General features: G+C 44.2%; 1 protein-coding gene across 1 annotated transcript in view; it reads right to left on the bottom strand.

Moving 5' to 3' along the window:
- Positions 1 to 564: 564 nt before the first annotated feature.
- The window catches only part of LOC120846264 (1,2-dihydroxy-3-keto-5-methylthiopentene dioxygenase), a 58,383-nt gene continuing 46,221 nt past the window's right edge, over positions 565 to 12,726 (bottom strand). The window contains exons 4-5 of the mRNA XM_040217967.3: positions 7,121 to 7,294; positions 565 to 903 (exon numbers count right to left, since the gene is read on the bottom strand). Of these exons, the coding sequence (XP_040073901.1) occupies positions 835 to 903; positions 7,121 to 7,294 (243 nt within the window). The 3' untranslated portion in view covers positions 565 to 834. The remainder of the gene's footprint in view (positions 904 to 7,120; positions 7,295 to 12,726) is intronic.

The raw sequence follows: 12,726 nt of genomic DNA, 5'->3' as shown, positions 1-12,726 counted from the left end.
AGTCGGGCGAACGTGTCCGTACGGCGCATTTGTCACCGCACGTCATCCCTCGCCAAACTGTTGTCACCATTCGTACTCTCTTGTCCGTAGCGTCGTTCGTTCCCCATACTATGCTTGCAGTTTTCTCCCAATATTAGCCAGTTTATCTTTCTTCGTCAGAAATTTCATTATGCACATCTGCCCCAAAGAACGAGAGAAACTACTCGCTGCCATGATAGCTGGAACTGCGAACGTGCCACTAAAATACGTCTTTCAAGGGGTGCAATTTCAAAGAAGGATTGCGTGAACGTCCTAGGCAAGTAATGTCTGGAGGACAGAAGTTCTTGTCAACCTTAAACGACCATTTATTGGAGCGTAATAATGAGTGTATTATTTGTTCAAATTGTATTAAGCCCGCTTTCCTTCGTGTCCGCCTACGATACCAGAGTTGTCACTGCTCCACCCAAAGTGCTACCTTTATTCCTTCTGTTTTCCGAGAGCATGGCGCCCGGTGCTGTCCGTGTGCAAACCGCCGAACTCCGACGTTTTTCTCCGGCATCAAGACTGCGCTGCAGTGTGCACGAGACCAATACCACCAGGAAGAAATGACCGGCGCAAGTGAATCCACCGAGTGTCCCCCTTAGCTCGCGTCAGCGTCGCCGGCAACGCGTCTTGCAGTGTCTCACAACGAGCGCTATGCTACAGGAACGAGGCGACGCCAAGGCGGACGTGTCTGCCGCTTTGCGTTGACTCTCGTCGAGCCCCAGCGTATTTGCCGCCTGGTGCGGGAAGGGGGTCCACTAACGATGACGTCATGCGCAGGCCTTGTAGGTGGTATTGGCTCGAGACGAGCGCTCAGGCCTCTCGGAGGACCGCCGAGTAGTCCACTCCAGTGGCGTAGATCCGGCGCATGGCCACCTTTCCCTGCATATACACGACCGTGGCCGTTGTTATAGGATAGCGAACACTGTATTATATGCGCGTGTCACACAGACGCCATCATGGGCAAACCGAAACTTATAGAAAAACCCGTCGAATTTGTGCGGTTTTCCAAAAAGCCTTGAAATGCTTCGCGTGCCTTCTATCATTCTGCAATTTGTTGATTTACTATTTTTCGATGATGCTGAGCAATTTTCTAATTTAAACCATGCCCTTATACACAATATAAAAACGTTGATTACGCAAAAATAATTAACAGTCTAATTATCCCGGACTTTAATAATTATACTAAATAGGCCCCTGCCCATGACCAAAACGACACAAGTCTTTTTTGTTGCAACGCGTTGTTTCCGCAATATCGAATTTGTCCACTTTTCGTGAAACACCCTGTATATATTGACTTCACACCAACACCTCCGCAGCCTTGGGAAGTAATCCGTTACTTTTTCAAGTAATTTTGTAATTGTCGCGTTACTTTTCTGGGGCAGTAATTTATAATGTAATTTCGTTACAATTATTGGTAACGAATTACTTCAATTACTCGTTACTTCCTTTTTAACTATGAACATAATAAAGAAAGTGGAGCTGGCAATTCAGCAGCATAGGACCTAGCAAGTTAGAAGAAAATAAAAATCCTGAAGAGGAGTACAGCCGAAAATAAAACACGATCTTTTATATGACCGGTCACGAGAACCCAGACTTGTACGTAACGCGTTACAAGTAATGGATTACTTGTAATCGATTACATTATATAGTAATTTTTCAATGCTTCAATTACTTCCTTTAAGAAGTAACGATCCTTGTAATTTAATTAATTTTTTTTTTGCTGTAATTCATTACGAAATTACCCATTACAATTTTCCTTCATTTTGTTTTGGGGGGGAGGGGGGTTTAGATGTGCTGGAGTCACTCCCCTCTGGGCAACGATCAACTTTTTCTTCTTTTTCGAAACCAGTAAGCACGGGACCTCAAGAATTTATTTATTTACTTATTTATTTATTTACCCTCAAGGTCCCGAAGGGCATTACAGAGGGGAGTGGGGGGGGGGGGGGGGGGGGGGGGTACAGGTGACAAAGGTACAGTTGTTGATACATGAAATACATTACAGTCATTATTGCACGCTCGCTCAGACACTTCAAAAATATTTACACAATGTTATAACAGTAATACCAACTAGAAAATGGATAATAAAAAAAAAAAAAGCATTTTTAAAATCATTAATACTGGTTATGGAGGCTATGCCAGCGGAAAGGCGATTCCAATCAGAGCTAGTCAGAGGAACAAAGGAGTTATTATAAGTGTTAGTTTTGTAATTGGGGATACCGACTTTGTACTGATGATCTACGCGGGATGAAACATAAGTAGGTTTCTTTAGAAGTTCACGGCGCATAAGAGGGTTCTTATGGTAAATCTTATGAAATAGGCGAGAAATGCGTCTACGGTTCATTAGTGTAGGTAAACCAAGGCTATTTTTTTATTGAAGTAACACTGGATGCACGATGGTAATTAAAGAGCATGAAACGTGCTGCACGATTTAGAACTGATTCCAATGTTGCTATGATAGTGTTATGACTGGGGTCCCTGATAGTACATGCATATTTAAGTTTAGTACGTACTAAAGTAGTATATAAAAGGAGTTTTAGTGACACTGGTCACTGTGAAAAATTTCGTTTGAGATATCCAAGCATGCGATTGGCGTTGTTAGTTACGTAGTTAGTAAGAGTTTCCCAGGAAAGATCAGAAGTTATGTAAACACCTAAGTATTTGTAAGAGGACAGACTGCAGCGGAGTGTCGTCAATGTAGTAATTCGAGCATATGTTGGTATGACGGGAAACTCTCATGGATTTACATTTATTATGCTTGAGTTGCATCAACCACTTGTCGCACCAGTTAGATAAAGAATTAAGATCTGATTGGAGAACAGAGATGTCGGAGTTATTTGTTATTTTTCTATATATAGTACACAATAATCAGCAAATAAAATAATATGAGGGGAAATACATTCAGACAGATCATTAATATAGATCAGGAAAAGTAGCGGACCTAAAACAGAACCCTGGGGAACTGCAGATGCTGCGGGAGAAAGTGAAGAGTTAGTACCACTGGGGGGGGGGGGGGGGGGGGCATGCACACATTGAGAACGGTTGGTTAAAAACGATTCTATCCAGCGTAGCACATTCGGATCAATGTTGAGGTTGCTAAGTTTTACTGGGAGTAGCCGGTGAGAAACTTTATCGAGGGCTTTAGAGAAATAAGGGAAACCGCAGTCTATCTGGGAGCCACGGTCAACGACAGAATGAAGCTTATTAGTGAAGAGCAGAAGCTGTGTTTCGGAGGAAAATTATTTGCGGAAGCCGTGTTGAGTTGGGTGAAAAAAATATTTCGGTTCTAGGAAACATGCGAGGTTAGAATATATGATATGTTCGAGTATCTTACAAGGAATGGATGTTAAAGAAATTGGCCGCAAGTTATTCGGGGAGGAGTGGTTGCCACTTTTATGAATCGGAATCACCTTTCCAACTTTCCAGTCTTCGGGACGGCAGCCTTCCTCCAATGATTGCTTAAAAATCATTGATAGTATATCTGATTGATACGACTTCGTGTTATTTAAGATTTTAGAGTTAATATTGTCAACACCGGATAAAGAACAGAGCTTGAGGTTGTTAATTATTGCAGCTATACCATCATATGATATTAATATTGGATTCATTGGCAAAAAGTCAGGGCCATTAAAGTTGGTGTACACAAAAACATCGGTAGGAGAAAAAGATTGTATAAATATATCATTTAGCAATGATGCACACTCATCTTGACCTACTCGTTCCCCATCCACGTTTGTAAGTTTGGTGGTTGTCATTAGGTTTGATTAAGTTCCAAAAGTGGCGAACATTTGCAGATAAAATTGTGGGCAACGTGTTAGTAAAAAAATTGAGTTTCACTTTTAATACTGCACGTTTATATTCCTGCTCGGCGCAACGATAGGCCTTCAAATGACTATCTTGTTTTGAAAGTCTGGCTACACGAAAGAGGCATTCCTTTTTATTGGAAAGTCGTTTAAGTCTGGTGTTGTACCAAGGGGAATTACTTTTGGATGATAATGAGCGAAGTGTAATATAGGTGCTTATGAGGTAGTTATTTTTTTTTTCGAAACAGACACCAATTTTCATTTACAGAGCGTCCAAAGAAATTTTCCACAAAGTAACTCAGAAATTCACACAATTCACTATTTATAGCCGTAATATTAGATTTTCCGTAATCAATCTGTTTAACTATTTTCGGGGAATGACTTGTGGTAATATTTAAGGTAAAGTGCAGCAATAAATGGTCACTAAAACCAGGTAGATAGGTAATAGGGGAAACAAGGTCGGCGAAGGTTGACAATACAAGATCTAACACTGAGGCACAGGAGGACGTAACTCTTGTGGGGTGAGACACTAGCTGAGAGAAATTGTAGTCCGAACATAAGTTGATGAATTTGTCACTGTCAAACGAAAAAGGGCTTGCGTAGGCTGTGTCCGCCGACCACACAATATTTGGATAGTTAATATCACACAGAAGGATGAAGTTTGGTGTGGGGGATCGCAAAGTCACTGTACTGATTACGTCATGAAGTTTGTTCAGAAAGCTACAGGCACCCAAGATATTTTTTTTTTGTGATTCACGGAAAAGCAAACAATGTTGGATTAGTAGGCCACTTCACTATGCTTCGTTTCCAGTGTACATTTTTTTTATACACCGGAGATTACGTTTAGGTATGCAAATTATCTTATTCAGCTTCTTGAGAGTAATGTATTTAAACAGCACTATTTTTATTTTATTTTTTTTTCACAAAAGGGCTTGGGTGTATTGGCGTCACTCATTCAGCTCTAAGCAAAAACGGTACTGATTACGTCGTGAAGTTTTTTCAGAAAGCTACAGGCACCCAAGATATTTTTTTGTGTGATTCGCAGAAAAGAAAACAATGTTGGACTAGTAGGCCACTTCACTATGCTTCGTTTCCTGTGTACATTTTTTTTTATACACCGGAGATTACGTTTAGCTATGAAAAATTATCTTATTCAGCCTCTTGTGAGTAATGTATTTAAGCAGCACTATTTTTATTTTATTTTTTTTACAAGAGGGATTGGGTGTGTTGGCGCCACTCATTCAGCTCTAAGCAAAAACTGTCAAGGCTTTCTTTTTTTCTTCTTAACAACTGGGCGCGAGACTCCAAGGATTATGCTACCGTAATACCAAAAGATGAATGAAAAGTACCGTGGAAAGTAATTGATTACTTTAGATTAATTTTTCGATTACCTGTTTGAGGCTGTAATTGTAATTGTAATCGGTTACTTTTTACTTTGAAGTAATTGTAATTGTAATCGGTTACTTTTTCAGTAACGTGTACAAGTCTGCTAGAACCACTTGAAAAAACGTGCGAGAACTATACAAATATGCGAAGAGCAAAGATCACGAAGGCAACGCCAAGAAGCTGTGCCTCTTTCCATCGCCTTTCATCGTGTTTTTCTTCTCCTGAATATGAGAAATGGAAACTCGTATTACAGAATATTTTTGTTGTTGAAAATATCGATCGCTTTTATTATTTTCTTGATGAGTGCACGGGAAAAGTAACGTGAAAGTAATTTGTGATGTAACAAGTAAAGTAATCCGTTACTTTTCAGCGAAAGTAATTTGTAAAGGTAATCCATTACATTTGAGGCTCGGTAATTTGTAATTGTAATCCATTACATTTTTCAAGTAACTGGCACAAGTCTGCCAGACTTGTACACGTTACTGAAAAAAAGTAACCGATTACAATCACAATGACTTCGCTGTAAAAGTAACCGATTACAGTTACAATTAGAGACTAAAAAAGTAATCGAAAAATTAATCTAAGGTAATCTATTTCTTCCCACGTTACTTTTCATTCACCTTTTTTTTATTAGGTAGCATAATCCTTAAAATCTCGCGCTCAATTGATAAAAACAAAAAAAAAAAAAAAGAAAAAACAAAAAAAAACAGGCGTGATTGTTTTTGCTTAGAACTGAGTGAGCGACGCCAACACACCCAATACCTCTCGTGAGAAAAATAAATAAATAAAAACAGCGCTGTTTAAATGCATTACTCACAAGAGGCTGGACAAGGCGCCATATTTTATACCCGGACGTAGTCTGCGGTGTACCAAAACAAAATATATATATACCAAAAAAACGAAGCTTAGTGAAGTGGCCTACTAATCCTCGAGGTCCCGTGCTTAATGATTTCGAAAAAGAAAAAAAGAAAAAAATGACCGTTGCCCAGAGCTAAGTAACTCCAGCCATAGCCTCCTCTATACGTAGAAAGCCTGGCACATCGACGACGGAACAATAGGGCGCGCGGCCGCAGGAAAAAGGAGAGGAGGAGCGCGCCGAACGGTGACCAATATGGTAGCGCAGAGCAGAAAAGGCAGACCTAGACAGCGAGCGCTTGGGTCATGAGCGGCCGCTCCCCGAACCACGCTTGTTTTTGTGTTTTCGTCACCGTCGTTTTCGTACTCCGGGAGAAACGGGCGCGGCGATTCGAAAGGGCGCAGGGAGAAACGGGAAAGGGAGGACGTTGAGTTTCTCCTCTCCACGATAGCGACAAGAAAAGAGAGAGAAAAAGAAAAGATTGTTTCTGCGTTTGGCCGCTCGCTCTTTTGTGGCGCTAGCAGCAAAGGTTCTCTCCGCTCCCGTTTCTCCACCCCTCCTTTCCCATTTACGGCGGCCGTCTTTTCACGCGACGCGCCAGGCTTTCTCCGTATAGAGGAGGCTATGCTCCAGCACATCAACCCCCCGCCGCCGCCGGCCCCCCCCCCCCCCCCCCCCCCCCCACCCAAAAAAAAAGGAAGTTGAGAAAAATTGTAATGTGTAATTTTGTAGTGGATTACATAAAAAAAGTAATTCAATTACAAGTATCGTACTCCTAAAGGAAGCAATCGAAGCGTTACAAAATCACAGTGAAATGTAATCGATTACAAGTAATCCATTACTTTTAATGCGTTACGTACAAGTCTGGTGCAGACTGTCCTTTGTACGTTGTATTAGGGGTGTAAGCAAAGCTCGAGGGTGGGTCGACCAGGTCATTGAGGTATTTCTTGGTGCATGCTAAACTGCTCCACGCTGACATTTAGGAGACGATAAAATAATTTCTTTCGTTCCTTTGTTCGAGGCTGTCCCTCAACCGTGGCTCTGGCCGACTTGCCTTGGGCGTAAAGCGGTGGTAGGCCCTCGGCGGCAGCACGATCAGGTCTCCGGCTTGGACCTGGATGCGGACCCAGGTGTCCTGGAGGTCACGGATGTCGAAGAAACCACCGCCTTCTCCTATCATGCGGATCTCTTCTTCATCGTGCTGGTGCTCGCGGGAAGACTCCCGCACCTGTAGAAAACACTGGGATGGGCAGCCCTTGGAAGAGAACGGCTGCGTGGCACTCGCTCGGAACACGTGTATTGCGTGTTCGCAGAAGAATGGTTGGCAGTGCTTGGAAGGCACACGAAGCGTGAATTTTATCGAGGGACTTTGAAACGCCCGCCTCTCCTCGAGGCTACGTGATATACCACAAGGGGCTCCTTGCGTTCCAAGTGCACTAATAACTCGGGGCATTACACTCACCCTCGGAAAAAGCAGAACCAATGGAAACTTTCGAATAAGCAATGCTATCCTGCAATCTACTCCTGAAAAAAATTTAAAGTCGTTTCGATCAATTTTGTAGATGCGGAGAGCACACATTCGTGTGCTCTCCACATGTGCGCAGCGCACTCGAAACCGTTCAAAGCTCCCCGCAACCAAGCACAACTAATCATGACGATCGCATAATGCACGCACGACACATTCTATGCTTCCCGAGCTTGCGTAAATGATCGAGACAAGTTTTTATGTCGGCCAAATTGTGGAGTATAAATTCATAGTATGCCATTCGCACTCAATATTTCCTGATGTAATTCGCAACGTATGGTTTTTGTGCGCCCACTCGGATATTCAACCACACCGTATGTTAGAGAGTTTTAGTAATACGTATAGCAGCAAACGTAAGCTCCCTACGTTAGCGTTAACGCTGCGTCCTCCATACTGCCCACGAGCCATACGTACGTACTGCGGCGAGCTATGCGTACGCACGCTCTCTATCGCTTTTTGCGAGCGTACGTTGCAGTTCCCTGCGTACCATTCTCGTTGCTCTCGTCGCGCACGGGAAAGCGCGAGACTACTCCAGTTTGGAAAATGGCGGCGGTGAGGCAAACCAGTGGAAGTACTATGTGCGTTGTACGGGTTCGCTTCACCATTGAAAATGACCTCAACCTTGTGGAAGAAAGAGAAAGAAGAAGAGAAAAAGGGCGGGGCTTTGGCGGGCGAGGACACACGGAGTTCGGAGCTGGAGACAGACGAAAGAGCCGGTGCCGAGCTAGGCCTTCAACTGAAGACTCGGACCACTAGACAGCCTTGGCCCCCCTCTTCATCGGACTTTGAACTTAAGTACAGATAAAACATTTCCCAATGGTAGCGCTTCCCCGTGTGACTTCCTCGGAGCGAGTCGAACTCGGCCTGATCGGGCGCTATTGACAGGCGACACACAACCTCCTCAAAGAAATCAACGCGACGAACCCTTTCGAGCGCCCACAAAGATGGGTGTCGGTAGCCAAGAACGTTGGCGACGCCGTCGAACCCCAAAAAGTGTTTTTTCTGCGGTCGGAACGCGAGCGGTGCGACGTATTGCTTGCATATTTCCAAGCAAATGACGAGGCCAACATAAGGTAATAGGGATCCCACAACACACTGTGAACCATAGATCTAATTGCTAGTCGCACAGCCCTAGAAAAAAAAAAAAAAAAAAAAAAAAAAAAAAAAAAACGTTAACAACAGGCAACTGGAAAGAGATTCACGCACTTCGTAGCAAAGCGAAGAGATTCGCAGTGTTAAATTGGCTTTACCGAATACCCGCATTGGATTGTTTGAGGCAGTTCGCAGGAACACATCTAGATGGCGCTGCAAGTCTTTACGTATCGTTCCGTATGCGTTTGCCTCCCGCTATACTAGAAGTGCGCGTTCAACGCGCTCCGTAACGTTACGTCGATAGCTAGCGTGCGTTGTACGCAGTGCTGACGCTAGAGTCTTTACGCTATTCTAAAACTCTCTATTATCGATTTAAAAAGAGCCACATCAATGTTTTAGCCAGGCTGCAGGACTCACACACTCGGGGCGCATGAGGTCTCGACGGTCGACACTCCTCTAGAATGCGAATGGCCTGACAATATATTATAGTTTTCTGACAGAGGGAGAACGACAGGGCGTCATTTGAAAGCTCAGCCTCGAGGTGCCTTCAGTCGTGCGCTCCATGCCTTCAGTCGTGCTTCAGCAGCGTTCGCCCTCGAGGTGCACGAGACGTCGAAGCGGTATTGAAGGTAAGACGCTCGCGCTGGAGGCGGGACAGCTCAAGCTCCTCCCTGCCCTTATCACCTTGTTAGTGACTATTGTAGTCCTCAAAATACCATTCCCGGGTCGTTCTATATAAAAAAAGGCGAAGTGATCATGGTCTCGCAAGGCCCCTTATAACTCCATTCACACGGCAGCGTAAAGGTACACTCATACTTAGGAAGTAATCCGTTATTTTTTCAAGTAATTTTGTAATTGCCACGTTACTCTTTTTTGGAAGCAACCTGTAATGTAATTTTGTTACAGAATATTGGTAACAAATTACCTTAATTACTCGTTACTTTTTAAAAATATGAGCATAATACAGCAACTGGAGCAATACGAGCAGAACGTTCAGCAGCTTAAAGAGAGCAAGTTCTACCAATTAGAAAACACCAGGAAGGGGAGAATAGCCGAAAAGAAAACACGATATTTTGTATGACCGGTCACTAGAACCACTAGAAAAACGGGCAAGGCATATACTATGTACACACATACGAAAGAAAAAGATCAAGTAAGACAACGCCGACTAGGCTCTACGTCGCCTTCCATCGTGTTTTTCTTCTCCCGGGCAGGAGAAAGATCTTCGTGTTTATTTGTTTTGGTCTTTTACACCATTTGCCCCTTTCCAACTTCTTCGACGTCTCCCGCCACCTGCATAGACACCAAACGCGGGTCCGTACCCCCTCGATTCGCAGGTTCAGAGCTCGCGTAAGAGACGATGTAGCCTCGCGCGAGGGGGTCGAATTTTCTTTGTCTTTGATGTGCGCAAATGTATTCTAGCACGCTCTTGAGGCACGGCCACGGTGGGCACGGCTGAAAAGCGCCCGACGCGAGGCTAAGCGCATCGTCTTCGAGGGTGCGGATAAAACTTCTTTTAGTTTACTTGTCTGGACATGGTGGTCGAGTCCACTCCTCACTTTACGGTCAACTGTCAACATAAAAAGGGGGGGGGGGGGGGGGGGGGGGCGGTTAGGCCATCTAAGCAGTGCTGACAGAGAGAGAGAGGAAGAGAACGCGTAAAAGTGATGTGAGACCGATGCTACCGCTTCTCTCGCTCTCTATGCCCTCCCCTCCCCTGGCCTCCACGCATAACGGTATGAAAGTGAAAACCGATGAACCATCGATAACCCGTAACCGCCATTTTTTCTCTGACTGGTCTGGTTTTCGGTCATGGAGTGTCCGTCGTCTCGATGGCCACCTCTTAATGAGATGTTCAAAATTCAGGGCATTAAGGAGAACGGAAACCTAGAGTTTTAGTGCATACTTTGCTTGCTAAAAATATACACTGTCATCAGCAAGAACAACAAACTCTAACCTACGAAAACACATCAAGCTGGGACACCTGCGTTCTGCATTGACTGTATATTGTAACGTTAGAACCAAGTTTTTTTTTTCTCGTGAATTCGCAACTTTCAGCGATGGTGGTACTGCGGTGTGAGAATCGCGCTCCCTAGCTCCTGGGTGAATGGCTTCACGATAAAGGTGCTTGCCTACCGCTTCCTGACTTGATTAAATAAAGTAAGGCTCTAATACTGCTCGTATAAAGCAAAACTAGAATTACTTACGTGTCGCAGACCCCACCTCGTACTACTGTTGTACGAAGATCATCCAGATGACGGCCATTTTGATAGGCGCCAGCGCGCCCTCTATAGGTCGTGAAAGTTGCGAATGACAGGTGAAACACCCGAGTCAAAAGGTAGCTTTCCTGGATCGCTTCTTTACCTCCGAATCTCGTAGCGGATGTAGACGTTGCTACTGAGCATGCGCACCACTAGCTTTGTCTGCACAATTCGAAGGATCATTTCCGGAGGCCGTATGCTAGCCGGATGGCGGGTGTGGTTGCAGCTTTCGGTGCCTTGTCAGCTTACAGGTGAAAGCAGTGGACGTACACTCTTTCTTTTAAATACAATATTTTATTTTTTGCAAGGAGTACCATTATACGGACGTATGAAAAATGGAAAGTAGTGTTGCAGAACATTTCTAAAAAATATCAACATTGTTTCTGTTGTTTTCTGGATAAGTGTGCGGAAAAAGTAACGTGAAAGTAATTTGTAATGTAACGAGTAAAGTAATCTGTTATATTCAGTGAAAGTGATTTGTAACGGCAATCCATTACATTTGAGGCTCGGTAATCTGTAATGGTAATCCATTACATTTTTCAAGTAACGAGCACAAGTCTGGGTATACCTATATAGCTAAGGTCCTTCTAGCAAAGGGTCCTGGAGTTCGTTATCACACGGCGTATAAAGATCCCTTAACAGAGGGACTATGGTAAATGTAGTTCGCCAACCTTCCTTTACAGCTACAAGGAGAAGCCTGGAACCGACCTCGACATAAAAATGACAGATATAATAATTTATGTTGTTTAATGCGTTATAACAGGAAAGATGGCGAACCTTTTTCAGGGCAGCATACGCGGATGCGTCGGCGAATCGTTCGTAGACGACCCTTTAACTTCGAAACGATGCCTCAGCTTCTTCATTAGACTGGCTTGATGTGTGAGTTGCACCGCTCGTTCAGGCTCGTCCTGCTCCATCCACCACGTAGAGGGACTTTTCTTCCTCGTTCGTGCTAGTTAACGTGCCGAAAATCTTTCCGAATAGGCCGATACAAAGGGTATGTATGGCCCATGTAACATTTATCCTCCGTTTATTAATGCGAAAGCGTAAACTGGTCCAATAGTGCTAACAAACGCCATCGGCTTTTGAAGTCGCGCCAAACGGCACCTTCCCCTGTCCCAATGGTGTGCCTGTCGTCTGCAGCAGAAATCAGGGCCCGTTTGCTCGAAGCGCGGCTAAAGTTAGCCGCAGCACATAGGAGAAAGATTCTGAAATCACGTGACTGGCTCGGTAGGGATGCGGGGAGCCACGCATGGCCCCGTCGCTTCGTTTGACAAAATGGCTGCGGCGTACGTAGTTTCCACGTTCGCGATCATATTGGTGTTTGTCTTCAGGGCCCGTTTGCTCGAAGTCGGTTTACTTTAACCGCAGTTGAAAGTTAACCGCCCTTCCCTACTAGGTTCCTATAAGTACCTAGCCAAGTTTGAGGAGGGCTGGATGAGCGATAGCTCCGTGTTTTATTAGAGGGTGATAGCTGGTGTCACTATATATTGGTTGTAGCGAATATAATTGGCTTCCGTGGAAAAATTCCCAAAAAGGAGGAACCCAACAACGTGCGCTACCGGGTTCTTGCGACGCAGCGCGGCATACATTGGAGCAGACAAATTTTTTGTTGCTCGTGGTACAGATGTGAGGTAAGGTAAAACTAAATTCACCTAATTCGGCTCTAGTGAAAATAGAGCTATAATTAAATTACCCAAACACCGAGGAGAACGCTGGAAGTGTAATTCTACGGTCCGCGCGCGCTGGCCTTCCTCTTATAAAAGATTGGCAGTAAATAAT

This window comes from Ixodes scapularis, unplaced genomic scaffold, assembly GCF_016920785.2.
Source record: "Ixodes scapularis isolate PalLabHiFi unplaced genomic scaffold, ASM1692078v2 PGA_scaffold40__2_contigs__length_1045541, whole genome shotgun sequence".
In the NCBI taxonomy this organism is placed as follows: Eukaryota; Metazoa; Arthropoda; class Arachnida; order Ixodida; family Ixodidae; genus Ixodes; species Ixodes scapularis.
This window is presented reverse-complemented; position numbering and strand designations above follow the sequence as displayed.